This window comes from Geotrypetes seraphini, chromosome 3 (assembly GCF_902459505.1).
Source record: "Geotrypetes seraphini chromosome 3, aGeoSer1.1, whole genome shotgun sequence".
In the NCBI taxonomy this organism is placed as follows: Eukaryota; Metazoa; Chordata; class Amphibia; order Gymnophiona; family Dermophiidae; genus Geotrypetes; species Geotrypetes seraphini.
Genome location: NC_047086.1, coordinates 228923028 through 228940442, shown reverse-complemented (window position 1 = coordinate 228940442; position 17415 = coordinate 228923028). Strand labels below are relative to the sequence as shown.

General features: G+C 44.5%; 2 protein-coding genes across 4 annotated transcripts in view; one reads left to right on the top strand and one right to left on the bottom strand.

Moving 5' to 3' along the window:
• The window catches only part of RBMS2 (RNA binding motif single stranded interacting protein 2), a 332030-nt gene extending 317512 nt beyond the window's left edge, over window positions 1–14518 (bottom strand). The window contains exons 1-2 of one of the 2 annotated variants that reach the window (XM_033936036.1): window positions 14205–14518; window positions 10179–10266 (exon numbers count right to left, since the gene is read on the bottom strand). The gene's annotated coding sequence lies outside the window, so the exon portion shown is untranslated. Of the gene's footprint in view, window positions 1–10178; window positions 10267–14204 lie in introns of those variants that run through there. The other variant, XM_033936038.1, reaches the window with a different exon arrangement.
• Window positions 14519–14639: 121 nt separating this feature from the next.
• Window positions 14640–17415, top strand: part of GLS2 (glutaminase 2) — a 95548-nt gene continuing 92772 nt past the window's right edge. Inside the window, exon 1 of one of the 2 annotated variants that reach the window (XM_033936030.1) lies at window positions 14640–14989. In XM_033936030.1, the coding sequence (XP_033791921.1) occupies window positions 14793–14989 (197 nt within the window). In that variant the 5' untranslated portion in view covers window positions 14640–14792. The remainder of the gene's footprint in view (window positions 14990–17415) is intronic. The other variant, XM_033936031.1, reaches the window with a different exon arrangement.

Here is a 17415-nt window from a genome sequence, read left to right as displayed (position 1 = left end):
TCTATCCAGCATTTGTCCTTTCTCTTTCTTTTCTCTCCAGCATCTTCCCTCTCCTACATTTCCATCCAACATCTATCCTCTCTCTCTCCTTTCCATCCAGCATCTAACCCTCCCCCCTCTTTCCAACCAGCATCAGCCCCTCTCTCTCCTACTTCTTCCCAGCATCAGATCTGTCTTCTCTCTTCCTCCTTTCTGCCCCCTCTGTCACCCCCATCCATCATCCACCCTTCTCTCCCCCTTCCATCCAGCATCTGCCCATCTTTATTTCCCCCTTTCAACTTAGCATCTGCTTCATTTCTCTTTCTCTCCCTTCTATTCAGTGTCTGCCCCATCTTTCTCTTTCCTCCCCCTCTCCTCCCTTCCATTAAATGTCTTCCTCCCCTCTCCTTTTCTTTACATCCATCATCTTTATTTTTCTCTCTCCCCAGGCATTCCAGCTTGTCTGTTATCATTCTCCTTTCATCTAGTTTGTCTGATCCCTCCCCCTTTCTATCTACAGTCTGTCTCCTCTCACCTCCTACATCCAGTATCTACCCCCTCCCATCTGACACCTCAGTCGCCGCCAGACTGACACGAAGCCTTACCTCCGACGTCAGTTCTGACTTCGGGGAAGACTTCCGGGTTGGTTACATATGGCGTGCTGCAGGCTGCCTCCAACCCCTGCTGTTATTTGGACTCGAATGAAAGGGTACGAGGGAGTGCATTTTTGGACACAGAAGGCATGATCTTGGAAGAGAGGATGCAGGAAGGGAGGAAAAGAGATACTGAAGTGGGGGAAGGAATGCATTTTTGGACATAGAAGGCATGAACTGGGGAGAGAGGAAGGGAGGGAAAGAGATGCTGAGGTGGGGGAGGGAATAGAAAGGAAGAATTGGGCATGAGTGTGTCAGTGAGCGGGAAAGAGATGGTTGTGTACACACGGAGAATGGAAGAAAGAGGAGAATTTTTGGTCATAGGGAGGGAGTGAGGTACAGATGAGAGGGAAGAGAAAGATGAGAGGGAGAAATGTGGTGGAAAGGGAACAGTGGGACAGATTGAAAGGAATGCAAGAGGGAGGAATGTTGGACATAGTGGTGAAGGGAATGGAGGGAGAGATGTGGCATGGTGCTGAAGAGGGGTGATAGAACAGGAGAAATGTTGAGCATGGGGCTGGTGGGCAGGCATGAAAGCTGAGAAAGGGATAAATGCTGGACCATGGTAGGAGGAACCAATGGACAGCAACAGAAGAATTTACAGAAGATGGGAAAGCGGAAAAAAGAAACTGGGACCAACTTGATGGAAAAATAAGTTTCCAGACAGCAAAGGTAAAAAATGGAGTTTATTGACTAAAATATGTTAGCTTTGGGAAATGTATATAGCAGATGTCTTTGTATTGTGTTCAAAAGAAAAGGAAATGCATATCTGGTTTTATTTCTACAGTGTTGAAGTACTTGCTGACCCTTGCTGTGACTGGTGGGGATCTCCAAGCTCCGCCAGCAGAGGACCTCCTCTAGAGACAGCCAGAACTCCTCTCCACCAAGCGCAGTAGTTGCTGGCAGCATCCATGAGCCACTGAGATGGCAACATCTGTGACTCAGGGACGCTACTGCTGCCTGCCAAGCTTGGCAAAAGGGACCCCCGGCCAACTGCAGAGGAAGTCCTCAGCTGAAAGCTGTCTTCATCAGCTGAGTATTTCTATTTTATATTTACATTCGAGGCTCTGGTAGAAACCCGTTTACAAAGTATGTATTCTTCCCAATTAATATTTTCAAATTAATAAAGTGTCTTTGCTTATTTGTAAATGGGTTTCTACCACAGCCTTTAATTCAGTAGCATATTTAAATGAAATAACTACTTCTAAAGTTTATGGGGACGGGAGGGGATTCCTCGCACGGACGGGTGGGGACGGAGGGATTCCTCACAGGGATGGGTGGGATTTTGGCAGGGACAGGTGGGATTTCTGTCCCCAAGCAACTCTCTACTCCAAACTGCCCCTCCCCATGGCCAGACAGCCCTGTAGTACAAGGTTTACATTTATTTGGTGCTAATATGCAAAGGTAGTGCCAACACTATCAATTCTTCAGAGCAAAAAAGAAGATGGATATCAAGTTTCAAGTTTATTAGAATTTTCTATCTCACCTATTTGGGGAAACCTAGGCAGCTTACAGTTAAAATTTAAAGAGAGAGAAGTGATTGTGTGGGGAAAAGGGAGGAACTACAGTGTTTTAAAGAAAAGTGGGTGGGAGGGCTACGAGTGAGAGGAGGAAGGGTGAAAGAGAAAGAAGAGGGATAAGAAGTGGGAGGGATATGAAGTGAGTAGGAGAGAGAGGAGCAGGAAATAGTTTTTAAGGGAAGGGAAACAAAGCAGAAAAGAAGCAAGAATATATAGTTTCAAGTTTATTCAATTTTTGATATACAGTATACCCTCACAAATTCATGGTTCTGAATTTGAAGACTCAGTAATTTACTTTTTTTTTTTTTTAAACCCTCCTCCCTGTGCCTGTCTATCTGACACTCGTCTCCACTCCTCCTTCCATAATGCAGGCGCCTCGCTGCCTCCCCTGCAGCGCTTCCCAGCCCGGAGAACGGCCGCCTCCCTTGCAGCGCATCCCAGCCCAGAGAATGGCCGCCTCACACTATCCCGCACTGACACAAGCGCTGAACGACATCTTACCTGGTGCCAATATTCATCAGACTGACAGTACAGCCTATACTGCCCTAGCACCAGGGAAGTATAGGCTTGACGTCAGTGGCTACCGGCCCCGCCTCCCTGTGCCGAATCTGCAGCACGCGGCCAAGGGAGTGAGCGGTTTTACCTTGATACTCCGCTTCTGCTACTCTTTTATCACCCTCGGTGGCTTAAAGGGATAATTCTATAAGGCTAATTCCTATATTAACAGTAAGCTTATTACTGCCATTTGGAGCACTGCCCCCCAATGGCTCGCACGGTTCCAACAGGGAGGGGATCGCCGATTACAGTACTCTTCCGATATTCGCGGTTTTTTAACATTTGCGGTCACTCTGAAAACGTAACCCCCGCGAATTTCGGGGGAGTACTGTACCACCTATCGAGGATGTCTAAGCGGTTTACAATAAGGTTAATTATATCAGGGAAGAGCTAAGAAAGAATTGAAGGTAGGAGTGAAACAGACTAAAGGGATGTACAAGGGAGCTTCAAATTTTCATATTTGAAACTTTCATATTTTCGTGGGAAATAGTTGGGGTGGGAGAAGTGTTAAGAGAGCTTGTCGTAGAATGTCATGTGACTAGTCATTCAGGTAAAACAGGGTGAGTATGTGGAAAAATCATGTCATTTGCTTTTGAGAGTGAACTACAATAACGCATAGAAAGGCAGAAAAAGGTGAAGGAAGAGAGAGTAACATTCACAGGTCATTGGCCCAGGAGAGGGGGCAGGATTAAAGGCATCATTAAATAGGACTTTAAATTTTATTTTTTTTTAAATTCTTTATTCATTTTGAAAACTTACAGCAAGCATACAGGAATATAACATTAGTAACAACAATAACACTTGTAATTCTCATATAATTCTAAAAACATAAAAATTATATCCCGTCCCACCCACCTTTTTTCAAATATTATAATCAATTATATCATAAATATAATATAAACATATAATTTAGTGAAATTTCCAGAAAATCTCCCCCCCCCCCACCCCCCCTATGTGTACATATATTCATCCAAGGAAAATGATGTTTACTCATTACAATATCGTTCCAATGGCCCCTTAGATCTTTATAAAATTATTATAGTTCCCTTTCTGTATTGCAATTGCTCTTTCCATCTTAAAAATATAGGACTTTAAATTTCTCCGGGAGGATGCGAGTGTGAGAGTGACAGTGTGTCACACCACCCCTGCTGTTCATCCAACCCCCATTATCCCCACTCCCTCAAGTGTAACAGCCTGGAAAGGAGTGCCCTGGCTGGTGCCAGCAGTCCTTTCCTCCAGTGAAGGGAGATGTACCCAGGGTTACCAGATTTCCTAATTTAAAAAAAACAGAGGACACGTGGCCCTGCCCAGTTCTGCCTCAGCCCCGCACCCACCCCACACAAACCTCATCTCTTCTTCCCCAAGCTCTGACCCGTGTCTAGAGGGCCTCCGAGCATGCATGGATGTGATGTGGCCCCTCAAGCTTGAGGCTTTCTAATACCTGGACAAATTGCTGGGTTTTGGAAATCTTTCCCGGTGCCCGGACAGTCCTCTAAACAGAACATGTCTGGGTTTTCCCCACACATCTAATTTTGTCTATGAGGCACTGCAAAACCAGGAGACAACAGATAATGTGGAGGTAATGTGCTTAGCTCTGAAATTTACCCTACAGGAAGCAACCAACCTCTATGTAAAAGCTGTGAGTAAACGACGGAGAAATAACAAACCCCAGTGGTTCTCTGCGGAGATCTCGGAACTCGTAAAATAGAAGAAAAGAGCATTTGTATCCTACAAACAATCACAACAACTAAAAGTCAAAAAAGCCTATCTAGAGAAATCTAGAGCTGTCAAAACAGCGGTCAGAAACACCAAACACCGGATGGAAGAAAAGTTAGCTATGAATATTAAAAAAGGGGATAAATCCTTTTTCAGATATGTTAATGATAGAAAGAGGAATACAAACGGGATAGTGCGCCTAAGGAAACCTGACAGTACCTATGCAGAATCGGACTCCGATAAAGCCAAACTGGTAAACAAATACTTCTGCTTAGTCTTTACCTGTGAGGTGCCGGGATCCGGTCCACAGCTGCAAACAAGGGAGAGCTCAGAAGATCCATTCAGGAATTTTGAATTTACTGCCAGCAGCATCTACCAAGAATTATCAAGGCTAAAAGTGAACAAAGCCATGGGACCAGATAAATTGCACCCCAGAGTGCTTAGGGAATTTAGAGATGTCCTGGCAGAACCGTTAGCTGCGCTCTTCAATCTTTCCCTAAGCACGGGAAAAGTTCCATTAGACTGGAAAACAGCTAACATCATTCCGCTTCACAAAAAGGGATGCAGGTCAGAGACTGCAAATTACAGGCCGGTAAGTCTTACATCAATAGTGTGTAAACTTATGGAAACGTTGATTAAACACAAATTAGATATGGTTCTGGACGATGAGAGGCTGAGGGAAGGTCCTGCCAATCCAATCTAATCAGCTTCTTTGACTGGGTAACAAAAAAACTGGATAAGGCAAAGTCCCTAGATGTAGTGTATCTGGACTTCAGTAAGGCTTTTGATAGTGTCCCACACCGTAGATTATTGAACAAGATGAGCTTGCTGGGACTTGGAGAAACATTAACTGCATGGGTTAAAGACTGGCTCAGTGGCAGACTTCAAAGGGTGGTGGTAAACGGCACTCCCTCTGAAACGCTGGACGTGTTCAGTGGAGTACCGCAGAGCTCAGTCCTGGGTCCAATCCTATTTAATATCTTCGTACGGGATCTACCTCAGGGACTTCAGGGTAAAATTACATTATTTGCCAATGACGCTAAATTATGTAATGTGGTAGGCGAAGGTACCATACCCGACAGTATGACACAGGACCTACTTTTACTGGAGAAATGGTCTACTATTTGGCAACTGAGCTTTAATGCCAAGAAGTTTAAAGTTATGCACCATGGTAGCGGAAACCCTTGCAGAACCTACACTCTGAACGGTGAGACCTTAACTAGAACTGTTACTGAACGGGATCTGGGAGTAATCATTAGTGAAGATATGAAGGCTGCCAATCAAGTGGAGAAAGCTTCATCCAAGGCTAGACAGATGCTGGGCTGCATCCGGAGAAGTTTCGTCAGCCATAAGCCCGAAGTGGTGATGCCACTTTACAGGTCAATGGTGAGACCTCATCTGGAATACTGTGTTCAATTTTGGAGGCCACATTATATAAAAAGGATGTGTTGAGAATGGAGTCGGTTCAGAGATTGGCCACTAGGATGGTCTCGGTACTCAAGGATCTCCCATATGAAGAACGGCTAGGTAGGTTGCAGCTATACTCTCTCGAGGAACGCAGAGAGAGGGGAGACATGATAGAAACGTTTAAATATGTTACTGGCCGTATGGAGATGGAAGAAGACATCTTTTTCCTTACAGGACCTACTGCGATAAGAGGGCATCTGCTAAAAATCAGGGGTGGGAGATTTCATGGGGACATTAGGAAGTATTTCTTCACCGAAAGGGTGGTTGATCATTGGAATAATCTTCCACTCCAGGTAGTAGAGGCCAGCAACGTGCTCGATTTTAAGAATAAATGGGATAAACATGTGGGTTCACTTCGAGGAAGTGCTTAGGGGGGTGGGTTATTCGAGTGGACAGACCTGTTGGGCCGTCGGCCCTTTTCTGCCGTCATACTCTATGTTTCTATGTTAACTCTAGGTGGGCCTCTAGAATCTCCTTTAGTCACTGCCCCTGATGCGCTACTGGCACTTTTTTGGATCACTGTATACAAGTAACTTAAGTACCTAAGTGCTGGTATTCTGTACCTTTCTGCACATGAGGGCTGCCTAAATGTGAATGCCTAGATTACAGACTAGCCCTGTAGGAACTGTATTTTTTCTAATTTTTCACCTCCTGTTAATGCCTTTAAGTATTATGTTGGCAGCACACATACAAACTATCATGACAGTAACATTTCCGAAATTTAAATCTGTTAATACTTTACACTAAATATTTACTACCCAAGATTCCAGCTCTCTAGACACAGAGACCCAGAGCTGGCTCAACCTATGGATCGAGTGAGGCACTAGACCAGGGCGCCAGTGATAAAAAGAGCCAAAATCCCAGTCTAGTATATCTCCCTCCTTCAGTTCCTATGCGGTGGCGGCGAAAAGGGCGAACAGAATGCTAGCAATGATAAAGAAGGGGATTACAAACAGATCGCAGAAGGTTATCATGCCGCTGTACCGGGCTATGGTGCGCCCTCACCTGGAGTACTACATCCAGAACTGGTCGCCGTACATGAAGAAGGACACGGTACTACTCAAAAGGGTCCAGAGAAGAGTGACTAAGATGGTTAAGGTGCTGGAGGAGTTGTCGTACAGCGAAAGATTAGAGAAACTGGGCCTCTTCTCCCTCAAACAGAGGAGATTGCGAGGGGACATGATTGAAACTGAAGGGAATAGACTTAGTAGATAAGGACAGGTTGTTCACCCTCTCCAAGGTAGGGAGAACAAGAGGGCAGTCTCTAAAATTGAAAGGGGATAGATTCCGTACAAACGTAAGGAAGTTCTTCTTCACCCAGAGAGTGGTAGAAAACTGGAACGCTCTTCCGGAGTCTGTCATAGGGGGAAACACCCTCCAGGGATTCAAAACAAAGTTAGACAAGTTCCTGCTGAACCGGAACATACGCAGGTAAGGGCTAGTCTCAGTTAGGGTGTTGGTCTTTGACCAGAGGGCTGCCGCGTGAGCGGACTGCTGGGCACGATGGACCACTGGGTCTGACCCAGCAGTGGCAATTCTTATGTTCTTATGCCTGCAGTTCAGTATTCACAGGACAGGTTGGAGGAAAGAAAGGAGAGATGTCAACTGGGATTTTGTCGTCTTTATTATCATTGAGGGAGGGGGAGAGGTACTTGAGAGAAGGAGATACTAGATCACGAGTGGTGGGGAAGAGCGTGGAAAGAAAGATACTGGATTGTGGGGTAGGGAGGACACTGGTACAAAAGTTGGCTCAGAGTGCCAAAGTCTTTTTAACTGGTCCTGTAGGGGGTGGGGGGCCTTGCTCCTTCTACAGCTCTGCCAAACTCTTGCGCTTGTTGAAAGCCATGTGATAACCCTGCTGCCCTCCTGCAGGAGAACATTCCACACAGCACACAAACCCTGGCTCCAGCAGAACCCACAAAATAAAGCAGTGTCTCGCAAACTTTGCCAAGCTGCGACACACTAAACGTGGTGGCCGCAGCTCAAGGCGTCCAAAGTGCGCGGACGTCAATGTGCACCTCTCCAACATGCTGACAACAACGACCGACTACAAATCATTTCAAAAAGAAATCAAAACCTGGTTACTCAAAAAATTTAGCAAGAAATACTAACACATCTCCATGACCATCCCCACTCTTGTAAATTTCCCAGCAAAGGCTCAACCATATAAACAGCACCCTAATTTGTCATTTTCCTGGAAATGTCCAGTTATATTCTTTTGTAATCCGCCCAGAACTGCAAGGTATTGGCGGAATAGAAGTCACTAATGTAATGTAATGACATCACATGCATGTCATCATGTTGACATCCGTGCATGCGCGAAAGCCCTCTAACGACCCTGAGGCGTCAGTGGGGGGTGTTTCAAGGGAAGGCTTGCAAACAGAAGAAGAGACACTGGTGCTGGCCAACTGCCTATAGGATGTACCTCTCACCGTGACATGCGTGAGGCAGTCAGCCAGTGCTGGCGCCTCTTGGCACACGGTTTGGGATACACTGGAATAGAGACAGAAACAGGGTCAGTTTATAAAACAGGTGCTAATATTTAGGCACTATGCGCATGTAAATCTGGCTCTCCACTATTCCTTAACTATTTTGTATACCTTAAACAGCACAAAGTGGCAGGCAAAGAGGGTGAAGTTATGCACATAACTTTTACAGAATATTATAGGTTATGTGCCTAGCTCAAAAAAGATATAGTGGAATTAGAAAAGGTTTGAAGAACAGCGACCAAAATGATAAAGGGGATGGAACTCAAGATTGTCTGCTCTTTGTTCTCTTATTTGTACAAAGTTCTCATTATTCTTATTTAATATAATTCAGTTTGTAAACCGCTGAGGTCTGTAATATGGTGATGCAGTATAACAAATGATAATACAGTACTCCCCCGATATTCGCGAGGGTTCCGTTCCAGGAACCCCCGCGAATCTTGAAAAACTGCGAATACGGTTTTTCGTGGGGGAGACTGGAGAGGACAGCGGGAGAGGCAGGAGAGAGCAGCCGGAGCGCCGGCAAGTGAAGGAAACCACCCGCTATATGCTCCAACCGCCTCTTCCTGCACTAAAGTCGGGCCTTACCAATCAGGAGCTGCGTGTCAAAGCAGCTCCTGATTGGTAAGGCCCGACTTTAGTGCAGGAAGAGGTGGTCTAAATATACAGCGAGTGATTTCCTTCATTCGCCGGTGCTCTGGCTGCTCTCTCCTGCTTCTCCAGCTGTCCTCTCCTGTCGGCAGTTTGCGGTTGGAAAATACCACAAATGACTGGGACCGCCAACCGCGAATGACCGGGGGAACACTGTAAACATTAGCTCCTCTCATATGAAGAAAAGCTAAAGAGGTTGGGATTTTTCAGCTTGGAAATGAGGTAGCTGAGGGGAAATATAATTGAGGTCAAAAACCCTGAGCGGTGTAGAATGGATGAAAGTGAATCAATTTTTTTACTCTTTCAAAAATTACAAAGACCAGGGGATACTCAATAAAGTTAGATGGAAATATCTTTAAAACAAATAGGAAGCAATATTTTTTCACTCTATGACCAGTTAAGCTGTAGAACTCAATGTCAGAAGATGTGGTAACAGTGGTTAGCTTGGACAAGGTTCATGGAGGAAAATAGGTTTGGACAAGTTCCTGGAGGAAAAGTCCATAGTCTACTTTTGAGATAGACATGGGGGAAGCCAATGCGTGCCTTGGGATCGGTAGCATGGACTGTTGCTACTATTTGGGTTTCTGCCAAGTACCTGTGACTTAAATTGGACACTGTTGGAAGTAGACTACTCAGCTAGATGGACCTTTGGTCTGACCCAGTATGGCTATTCTGTGTTGTTCTTATGAATCCAACTCTATGGCTGATATCTAACACAGACGTGCATATATACTGGTTACACTAGTACTTTATAAAGGCAAGCAAATGCCTACCTTCTTTTCTAGAATAGGTATTTAAATACAGATGCACTGTTGTACAACTGCCCCCGTGATGCTAGGAGGGTATACTTGGTGGACTCTACAGGACAAGGTGCAGTTCCATCAGCACAAGGCCTCTGGCATGGGTGACGGCATGTCTGGACCCACGTTTTTTGCTAAAGATAGTGTGAAAAAAACAAGACAACCTGTATTCAGTATCAGTTTTGTACTGCACATCACAAAAATGAGGTTATGAGTCAAACCCTGCCCTGTGGAATGATGAGGCCTTTCTCATCACAAAACAAGTAAGGGCCTGGACACTTCTGAACCCTCTCAGGGCACTGACTCTTCAAAATTAGACACTTCAACGAAATGGCAGAGATGATAACTCACCCTCCAGGACCTGGCACCTTTGGCTGTGCTTCTGCAGATCCTCACCAACCTTTAGTCTGTCATCTAGCAGAGAGATATCTTGATCCTGCTGAAAAAATAAACACATATACTACTACTTATCTATTTAACATTTCTATAGGACTAAAAGGCGTACATAGCGCTGTGCATTCAATATGTAATAGACGAGCTCTGCTCAGAAAAGCTTATAATCTAATTAGGACAGGAGTCGGGGAGTTTAATGTAGAGAGAATGATAAGATGGGCATAGGTATCTTACAATTAGGGGGAGTTAAGAGCTAAAGCCGCCTCAAAAAAGTGAGCTTTTAGCTTGGATTGGAATACTGCTAGAGACAGAGCTTGCTGTATTGACTCAGGCAGTCTGTTCCAGGCATACGGTGTAGCAAGATAGAAGGGACAGTCTGGAGTACGAATAGGAGGGACTTACCCAATGAAAGGAGTTCACAGGAGGGGAGCAAAGAGGGATATAAGTGAAGAGAGATATTGAAAGGCTGCAGAGTGAGTGCACTTGTAAGTCAGTAAAAGGAGTTTGAACTGTATTCAGAAATGGATGAGGACCTAATGAAGTGACTTGAGTGAGTAAGACAGCTTTGGCGGAATATAAGTTGTGCAGCAGAATTGTGAATGGATTGAAGGGGAGAAAGATAGTTGAGTGGAAGACCTAAGAGATGCAAGTTGCAGTAATCTAAGCGAGAGGTGATGAGAGAGAATAAGTGTGCTCAGAAAGGAGAGGTCAGATTTTGGTAATATTATAGAGCAGTAGTCTCAAACTCGCAGCCCACCAGGTACTATTTTGAGGCCCTCGGTATGTTTATCATAATCACAAAAATAAATAAAGTAGTTTCTTGATCATGTATCTCTTTAGCTATAAATTACAATATTATTATTAAGATTTAGCCAAAAGGAAAGATTTATAAACTATAAAAGTTTTATCTCATGCAAAATTGTCATTTCTTTAATAAGACATTAACTATTTTTTTCTGAGGCCCTCCTACAAATCCAAATGGTTTGAGTTTGAGACCACTGTTATAGAGGAAGCAGCAACAGGCTTTAAAGGTTTGTTGAATCAGATTGGAGAAGGAGATAGAGGAGTTAACGATGTCTCCGAGGTTGCGAGCTGGCAAGACGAGGTGAAGAGTGTTGTCCACAGAAATAGAGAATGGGGGAGAGAGATGGGGGGTTTTCGTGGAAAGATAAGGAGCTCGGTTTTAGCCACATTTAGTTTTAGATGGTGGTGAGACATTCAGGCGGCAATGTCAGTCAAACAGGCATGAGTCTGTGAGACCTGCTGGAGGCTGGGGGGTCTTGGGTTCCCTGGCTTCTATTAGCTATTGGAGGAATGACACACAGTACAAAACTACTGAACCTCTCCCCCTACCATGACCAGTCTGAAAAATTTTGAGCTTCCCCATCCAACATTCCCACTGCTCCTCTAGAACCTTATGTCCAGGTACCAGTGTGTGTGTGTGGGAGGGTCCATTACCTCCTCTTCAAAGTCATAGTGCTTGTTATAAATTGAACCCATTTCCTTGGACATCAGTGCAGCTGTTGTGTTCACCCTCTTTAAAGTAATAAACAGAAAACCAACAACAAAAAGTAAAATCTTCAGATCGAGAACCCTTAAATATCTCACAAATCTTAGAGACATCTGAGAAGGACTAAACATCATCAGCCACTATGATTATTACCTTAGCTTTGCCAATTGATAAAACATGGTTGTTAAAACTTTACTTTAAAAATAGACAGAAAAGTTTCCTTGGTCACAAAATACAAATGTTTCCAGACTTGGCACGGGAGACACAAAGGCGCCGCCGTGAATTTCTTCTTTTGAAACCTGGGGTTCTATCTTTGGGGGGCGACTTTTTATTTGAGACATCCGTGTAAATGTATTGTGTGTTACCGTACTCTCAAATATGTGTTTTTTGAACCATCCCAATTGACAAACTTTGTGGCAATGTCTCGTCTGAATGCAAACAACCTTTGAGCCCTATAATTTGATTATTGATGACCTCATTTCAGTGCTATAGCTTTCAGTTTCTTATGTATTATTATTAATTTCTTCCATTTTTCGCCTATTTTCTTTGCCTCTTGGATCTTAAGTTGAGGACTTGAGCATAAATAGTAAAATTTGTTAATTTATGAGTTATATTTACTGTGTAATTGATATCTATTCTATTATTGCTTTCTGTACAAGTGTAATACTTGAAATTTAAATTGAAAAATCAATAAAAGATTTAAGCATTAAAAAAAAGTAATAAACAGAAATAAAACGATAGAGAACAAGTTGATAGATACCTTTTTATTGGACTAACTTTTCTGACTAGCTTGACCTGAGCAAGTTATGATCTTCAACGGCTAGGCAAAAAACGCATTAAGTTAGTCCAATAAAAAAGGTTTCATCTTATTTTATTCTGTTTACTGGGAAATCAATTAAGCACACAAACAGGGAATGCGGTTTACCTATTTGATGGAACTGTCAAGGGACAAATTAGCAGAGTAAGTTACAAAACTCCTGAAAATTATGTGTATGTGAGGTGGGCGATGGGGATTATATGACAAACACTGAACAGAAAGAGAAAATTGTCCTTAGTCCGAGGCAGCCCAGCTAAGTTCCGCAGTGAAACTGCGATGTTCAATGCCAGTCCGTTTCCAGTAACTGGGATTGAATATCTGGGCTTTTTTTGGGTGCACTATTAACTTGACCGGCTAAGTCAATATTCAATGCTGGCTGGTTGGTTAAGTTACTAGTGGTCAAAGATAGGTTTGCTATTTATGCGGCTCAATTTAACCACTAAATTTAACTGGCCAGCACTTGAGTATTCGTGGCTAGTTTGCTAAGTTGCATGACCAGTGGCATAATAAGTGTGTGGGGGGAGCGGTCCATCCCGGGCGTTGTCTTGGTGAGGATGCAGGCACCCGACCTCCTCTCTGCTCCCCCACTACTGTGCAGGCCGCTTCCTTTTACCCTGTACCTCTGTAACGTTCCTGACACAAGCACAACCCTCAACTTGACATCGCTTTCCTCTGACATCACTTCCTGGACCCGCACTTAGGAAGTGACATCAGAGGAAGAGCCAACACTGGCGCAACAGCAGCTTTGGGGTTGCTGCTCACGCCAGGAATGTTACAGAGGTACGGGGAAGGGAAGCAGTGTGCATACAGCAGGAAGAGGCAGGGAAGGGGGCGTGTGGGGGGGGAGGGGGGACAGAGACGAGGAAGGGGAGGGGCACCACTGCCCTGGACACTTCTCACCCTCACTACACCACTATGTGTGACATAGGCAGCTAGCACAGATAACTGCTTGCATTCAGCGGGAGATAGCTGGCTATTTGCCCAAAAGCTATTTAACTGGCCAGGAGCTGCTCTTGGTAGGTTAAATAGCTCAGAATATCAGGTGGAGTGTCTCCATTTTCAAAAGTGGCACTGAAAGGGATTCTTCAGCTTGTTGTCACTAGAGAACAGAGAGAGATGTGTAGTCCTTTAAGAGTTTGTATTCTTGGCCAAGCTATGAGTTCAGCACAAACTGGTGAAATGTAAGGGTCCATCCATAATAAATACAGCAGGACCACTACGGTTAGAACACAGATGTTATTTGATCTTTGGGTTGTCATCGTCCCCTACACCCACCCCTATCAAGAAGCCCGTGTGCCTCTGCTGTGCAATACTGAATTTCTGTACTGTTTTACCCTCTTTTATATTTTGCCATACATCTTAGCAACGCATCTGTGACAAAGTATGTGACCCATTGAGCAATAAGGTACCAAAAGTGGGGTTACAAATAACAGACATAAAGTTATGTGTGTGTGTAGGGGGGGGGGGGAGTAAATTTGGGCAACTTTCATTTTCTGAAAGTTTTCAGCAGAGTATACAGTACAGTATATATTTGAATGCACAACGCAAAATTAAATGAAAATACATTTTATATAAATGGCATCATAACTTTGCTGTGAGCTCTAGGCGGGGCTCCACTGATGGAAGAGAAGGGCAGATTCGAAGGTAGGATACATACTTTTTTTTCTCAGGTTGGTTGGAGCAGATCGCATGAAGGTTGCACAACGGGGCAGATGGGTCAAACCAACACATCCTTTAATTGCTCAAGAGATCAAGAAGAGGCTGACACTCCCTCGCAAAAACAAAGGGGGAATGGTTAAGCAGAAACGGAGAGAAAGCAGTGGAATTAAGCAACGTTGGGCTGTCAGCCACGGCAGGAACCGATGCAAAGTACTGTAGATAGGATTTGTGCCCGTCCTATCAATAAATACCAAAAGTCCCAGGATCTAGCAGACTAGGAGTCAGAGTCAACCGACTTCCAGCTAACACGTGGGATAGAGGGGGGGGCCGGAAAACGTGCGCCACAGCCCCGCCTTCAGATCCCCATTCGCCCTCTACTTCCTGGCCCCGCCTCTTCTTCTTGCGGATTGGCTCCCCTAAAAATTCGCGGAGCGGGCCGCGCCCCCACAGCGTGTACGGAGGAAGTTTGGCATCTGGTGGCGGCCGGCAGCTCCTTGCAGGGAGCGAAGCCGAGATCCCGGGAAGCGGGTGCTGCTGTGGGCGCTGAGATCCCGCGGCGGCGCGCGTCACTCCTGTCTCCAGGGCTATGCACGTGCGGGGTCTCCTGGAGCTGGTGGCGGGAACTGGCTGGAAGTGCAGGAAGCGGGGCCAGCTCCTAGCCCGGAGAGCATGGTGGTGCACCCGCGGGAGGTGGGAGAAGAGAGGCATCGTCAGCTCGGGCAGGCGTGAGGGACTTGGAGAAGAAGGTGAACTTGACAGCGATCCTCACCACATCACGGGGCAGTAAGGATTTTGGTCAATGTCTGTCTGAAAAGCTGTATGTTCTATACAGTGTCAAGAGAGAGAGACAGATCTCTAATGTGGAGTGATGGGAGCCTGTTTATAAATCATTTTAAACCTTATTTTAATTGGGATCTTTATTTGTACTGTACAGCATTCACACTATATGCATCAAAAATATATGCATGTAATGCTTATTATTTTTTTTACTGTTTTAAAAAAATATTTTTGTATATGTTTTCTTAATGCTCTATATCTACAACCTCTGTTAAGTGAAATGTGCTCAGTGCTCCTCCACCCAGGTCAAAACGCTGTAACCGTGACTGCTGGGAGCCATCATGCTCCCACCTATTCTGTAAAGAGTCTTTCACTTAACAGAGGTTGTAGATATAGAGCATTAAGAAAGCATATAAAAAATATTTTTAAAAATAGTAAAAAAATAATAAGAAGCATTACAGCATTATATCTTTGATGCATATAAATCATTTTATACATTCAAGAAAGCCATTATATGGAACAACAGTGGCCAACGCCCTTTAATAACATTTTACAGCGCTTCAGCACCTGAATTTATGTGTTGTGGTTTTAGACATGAACCTCAAGTAGAGAATGACATGGGGACAAATTTGTCTCCTTCCCCGTGAGTTCTACTCCTGTCTATGCCCCATCCTTGCAAGCTCTGTTCTCATCTGCATAAGCCTGGAACACATGATTTTCAAGTGTTTGAGGCTTGTGCAGATGAGTACAGAGCTTACAGGGATGGAAATTTGTCCCCATATTATTCTTTATCGATCAGTTCCTTAGGCAACTGGAGCCAGACAGATGCTGGATTCTGGCTGCTGCTTTATTTGCAGTTCATAATCCAGATTACCCAATAGATTAGCACTCTTGGGCTAGAAGCCATGACTTCCTGGATGCAAGGTGTCTGACTGAGCAGATGACATAGGAGCCAAGTTTTCAAAGTGATCCTGGGGGGGGGGGTGTTAAAACTTAGAATAAATTGTCCCTCCTTGGCTACAGTGAAGGAGTTTAGTCAATATCGGAAGTGCTGAAGCACCCACAGAGCTGGCTGGGGACAGAGAAAGGGGGAGAGGGGTAGGTATTTATTTGTGATTCTTGGGGACATCATGATAGCATAGAGCGGAGCTTGTTCTGTTTATATGAGGGGCATCTCTTTGTTAACATTCCTCATTCAAGAAAAAAAGACAGAGGACTTTGTGCAATCTTCTGGAATACAGTGGTTAAACATACACATGCACTCAGCAATGTATAGCTAGCCAGCCAGGGCAACAGACTATTTTTTCTATGCTTTATATTGGCATGAGTCCAGACTTCCAAAGGTCTCCAGGGTTGGGCATAAAGATACATATCTGTGCTATAGAAATAATATCACTTAGGTCGAGCACGTCCTCAGTCCAGCCCGTGTTTGGATTTAATGTTATCTAGTGTGGCTGACTGAATAATCTATATTATTTAAGTAGAGTTCTCTTTTGTTTTAGTATTTGTAGATTATTTTTGGGAACCACTTTGGTCTTTTTGTTTAGCGTATATAAAATGTTTTAATAAATATAAACATTCTTCCGACAATGCAAACACAGAGGCCCACTTTTGGTTTTCATGCTCTAAATGAGCAGATTTTGCACTTAAGAGAACCACATAAAGTGGAGTCTTAATCGTATCATCCATGGTAGTCGAGAGTAGTGTAGTCTATACTTAGATGACCAAAACTCTTTATTCTTGAAAAACAAGGCTTTATTGCTGTGATCTGATACAGTCCGTGTTTGGGCTACGCAGAGCCTTCTTCAGGGGTTGTGTGGTCAATAAAACTACAAATAAAGCACAGTTTAAAAACAAATATTGTATATACTCAAATATAAGTTGATCCGAATATGTCGAGACCCCCATTTTCCCCCCAAAAAGGAGGAAAAATGGTTGACTCGAATATAAGTCGGGCAGCTTAATATTCAAATACCCTGCCCTGTCAGACTCTGCACCCAGTCCCCTTCCCTCCATCCCCTGTCAAGCTCTGCACCCAGCCCCCTCCCTGCCAAGCACTGCACACAGCCCCCTTCCCACCCTTCCTGTCCCTCCTCCATGCCCTGTCCATCGTACCTCCTCTGTCATTGGAATCCCTGGTGGTCCAGAGGTGTAGTGGCGCAGGAGTAAGCTTTCAGCGCTTCTGCCCCGCTGCTATCCCGGTCGGTCGCTGCTGCAAGTTCTGGCTTCAGCCGCTGAGCGGTACTGAGCAGGAGCATGCTTTGGCACTGCTGCTCGGTGCTGAGCGGCTTCCTGAATGGCTCTGGCGAATTCTCGCATTTGTATCATTGTGCTTAGTAGGTGTATTTCACCAGTATGGTTAGGACAATTTGTGTTTCTGTCAAGTTTTGTTGCACTCGGTTGGCATCTTGTGATCACTTCAGAATCCTCTT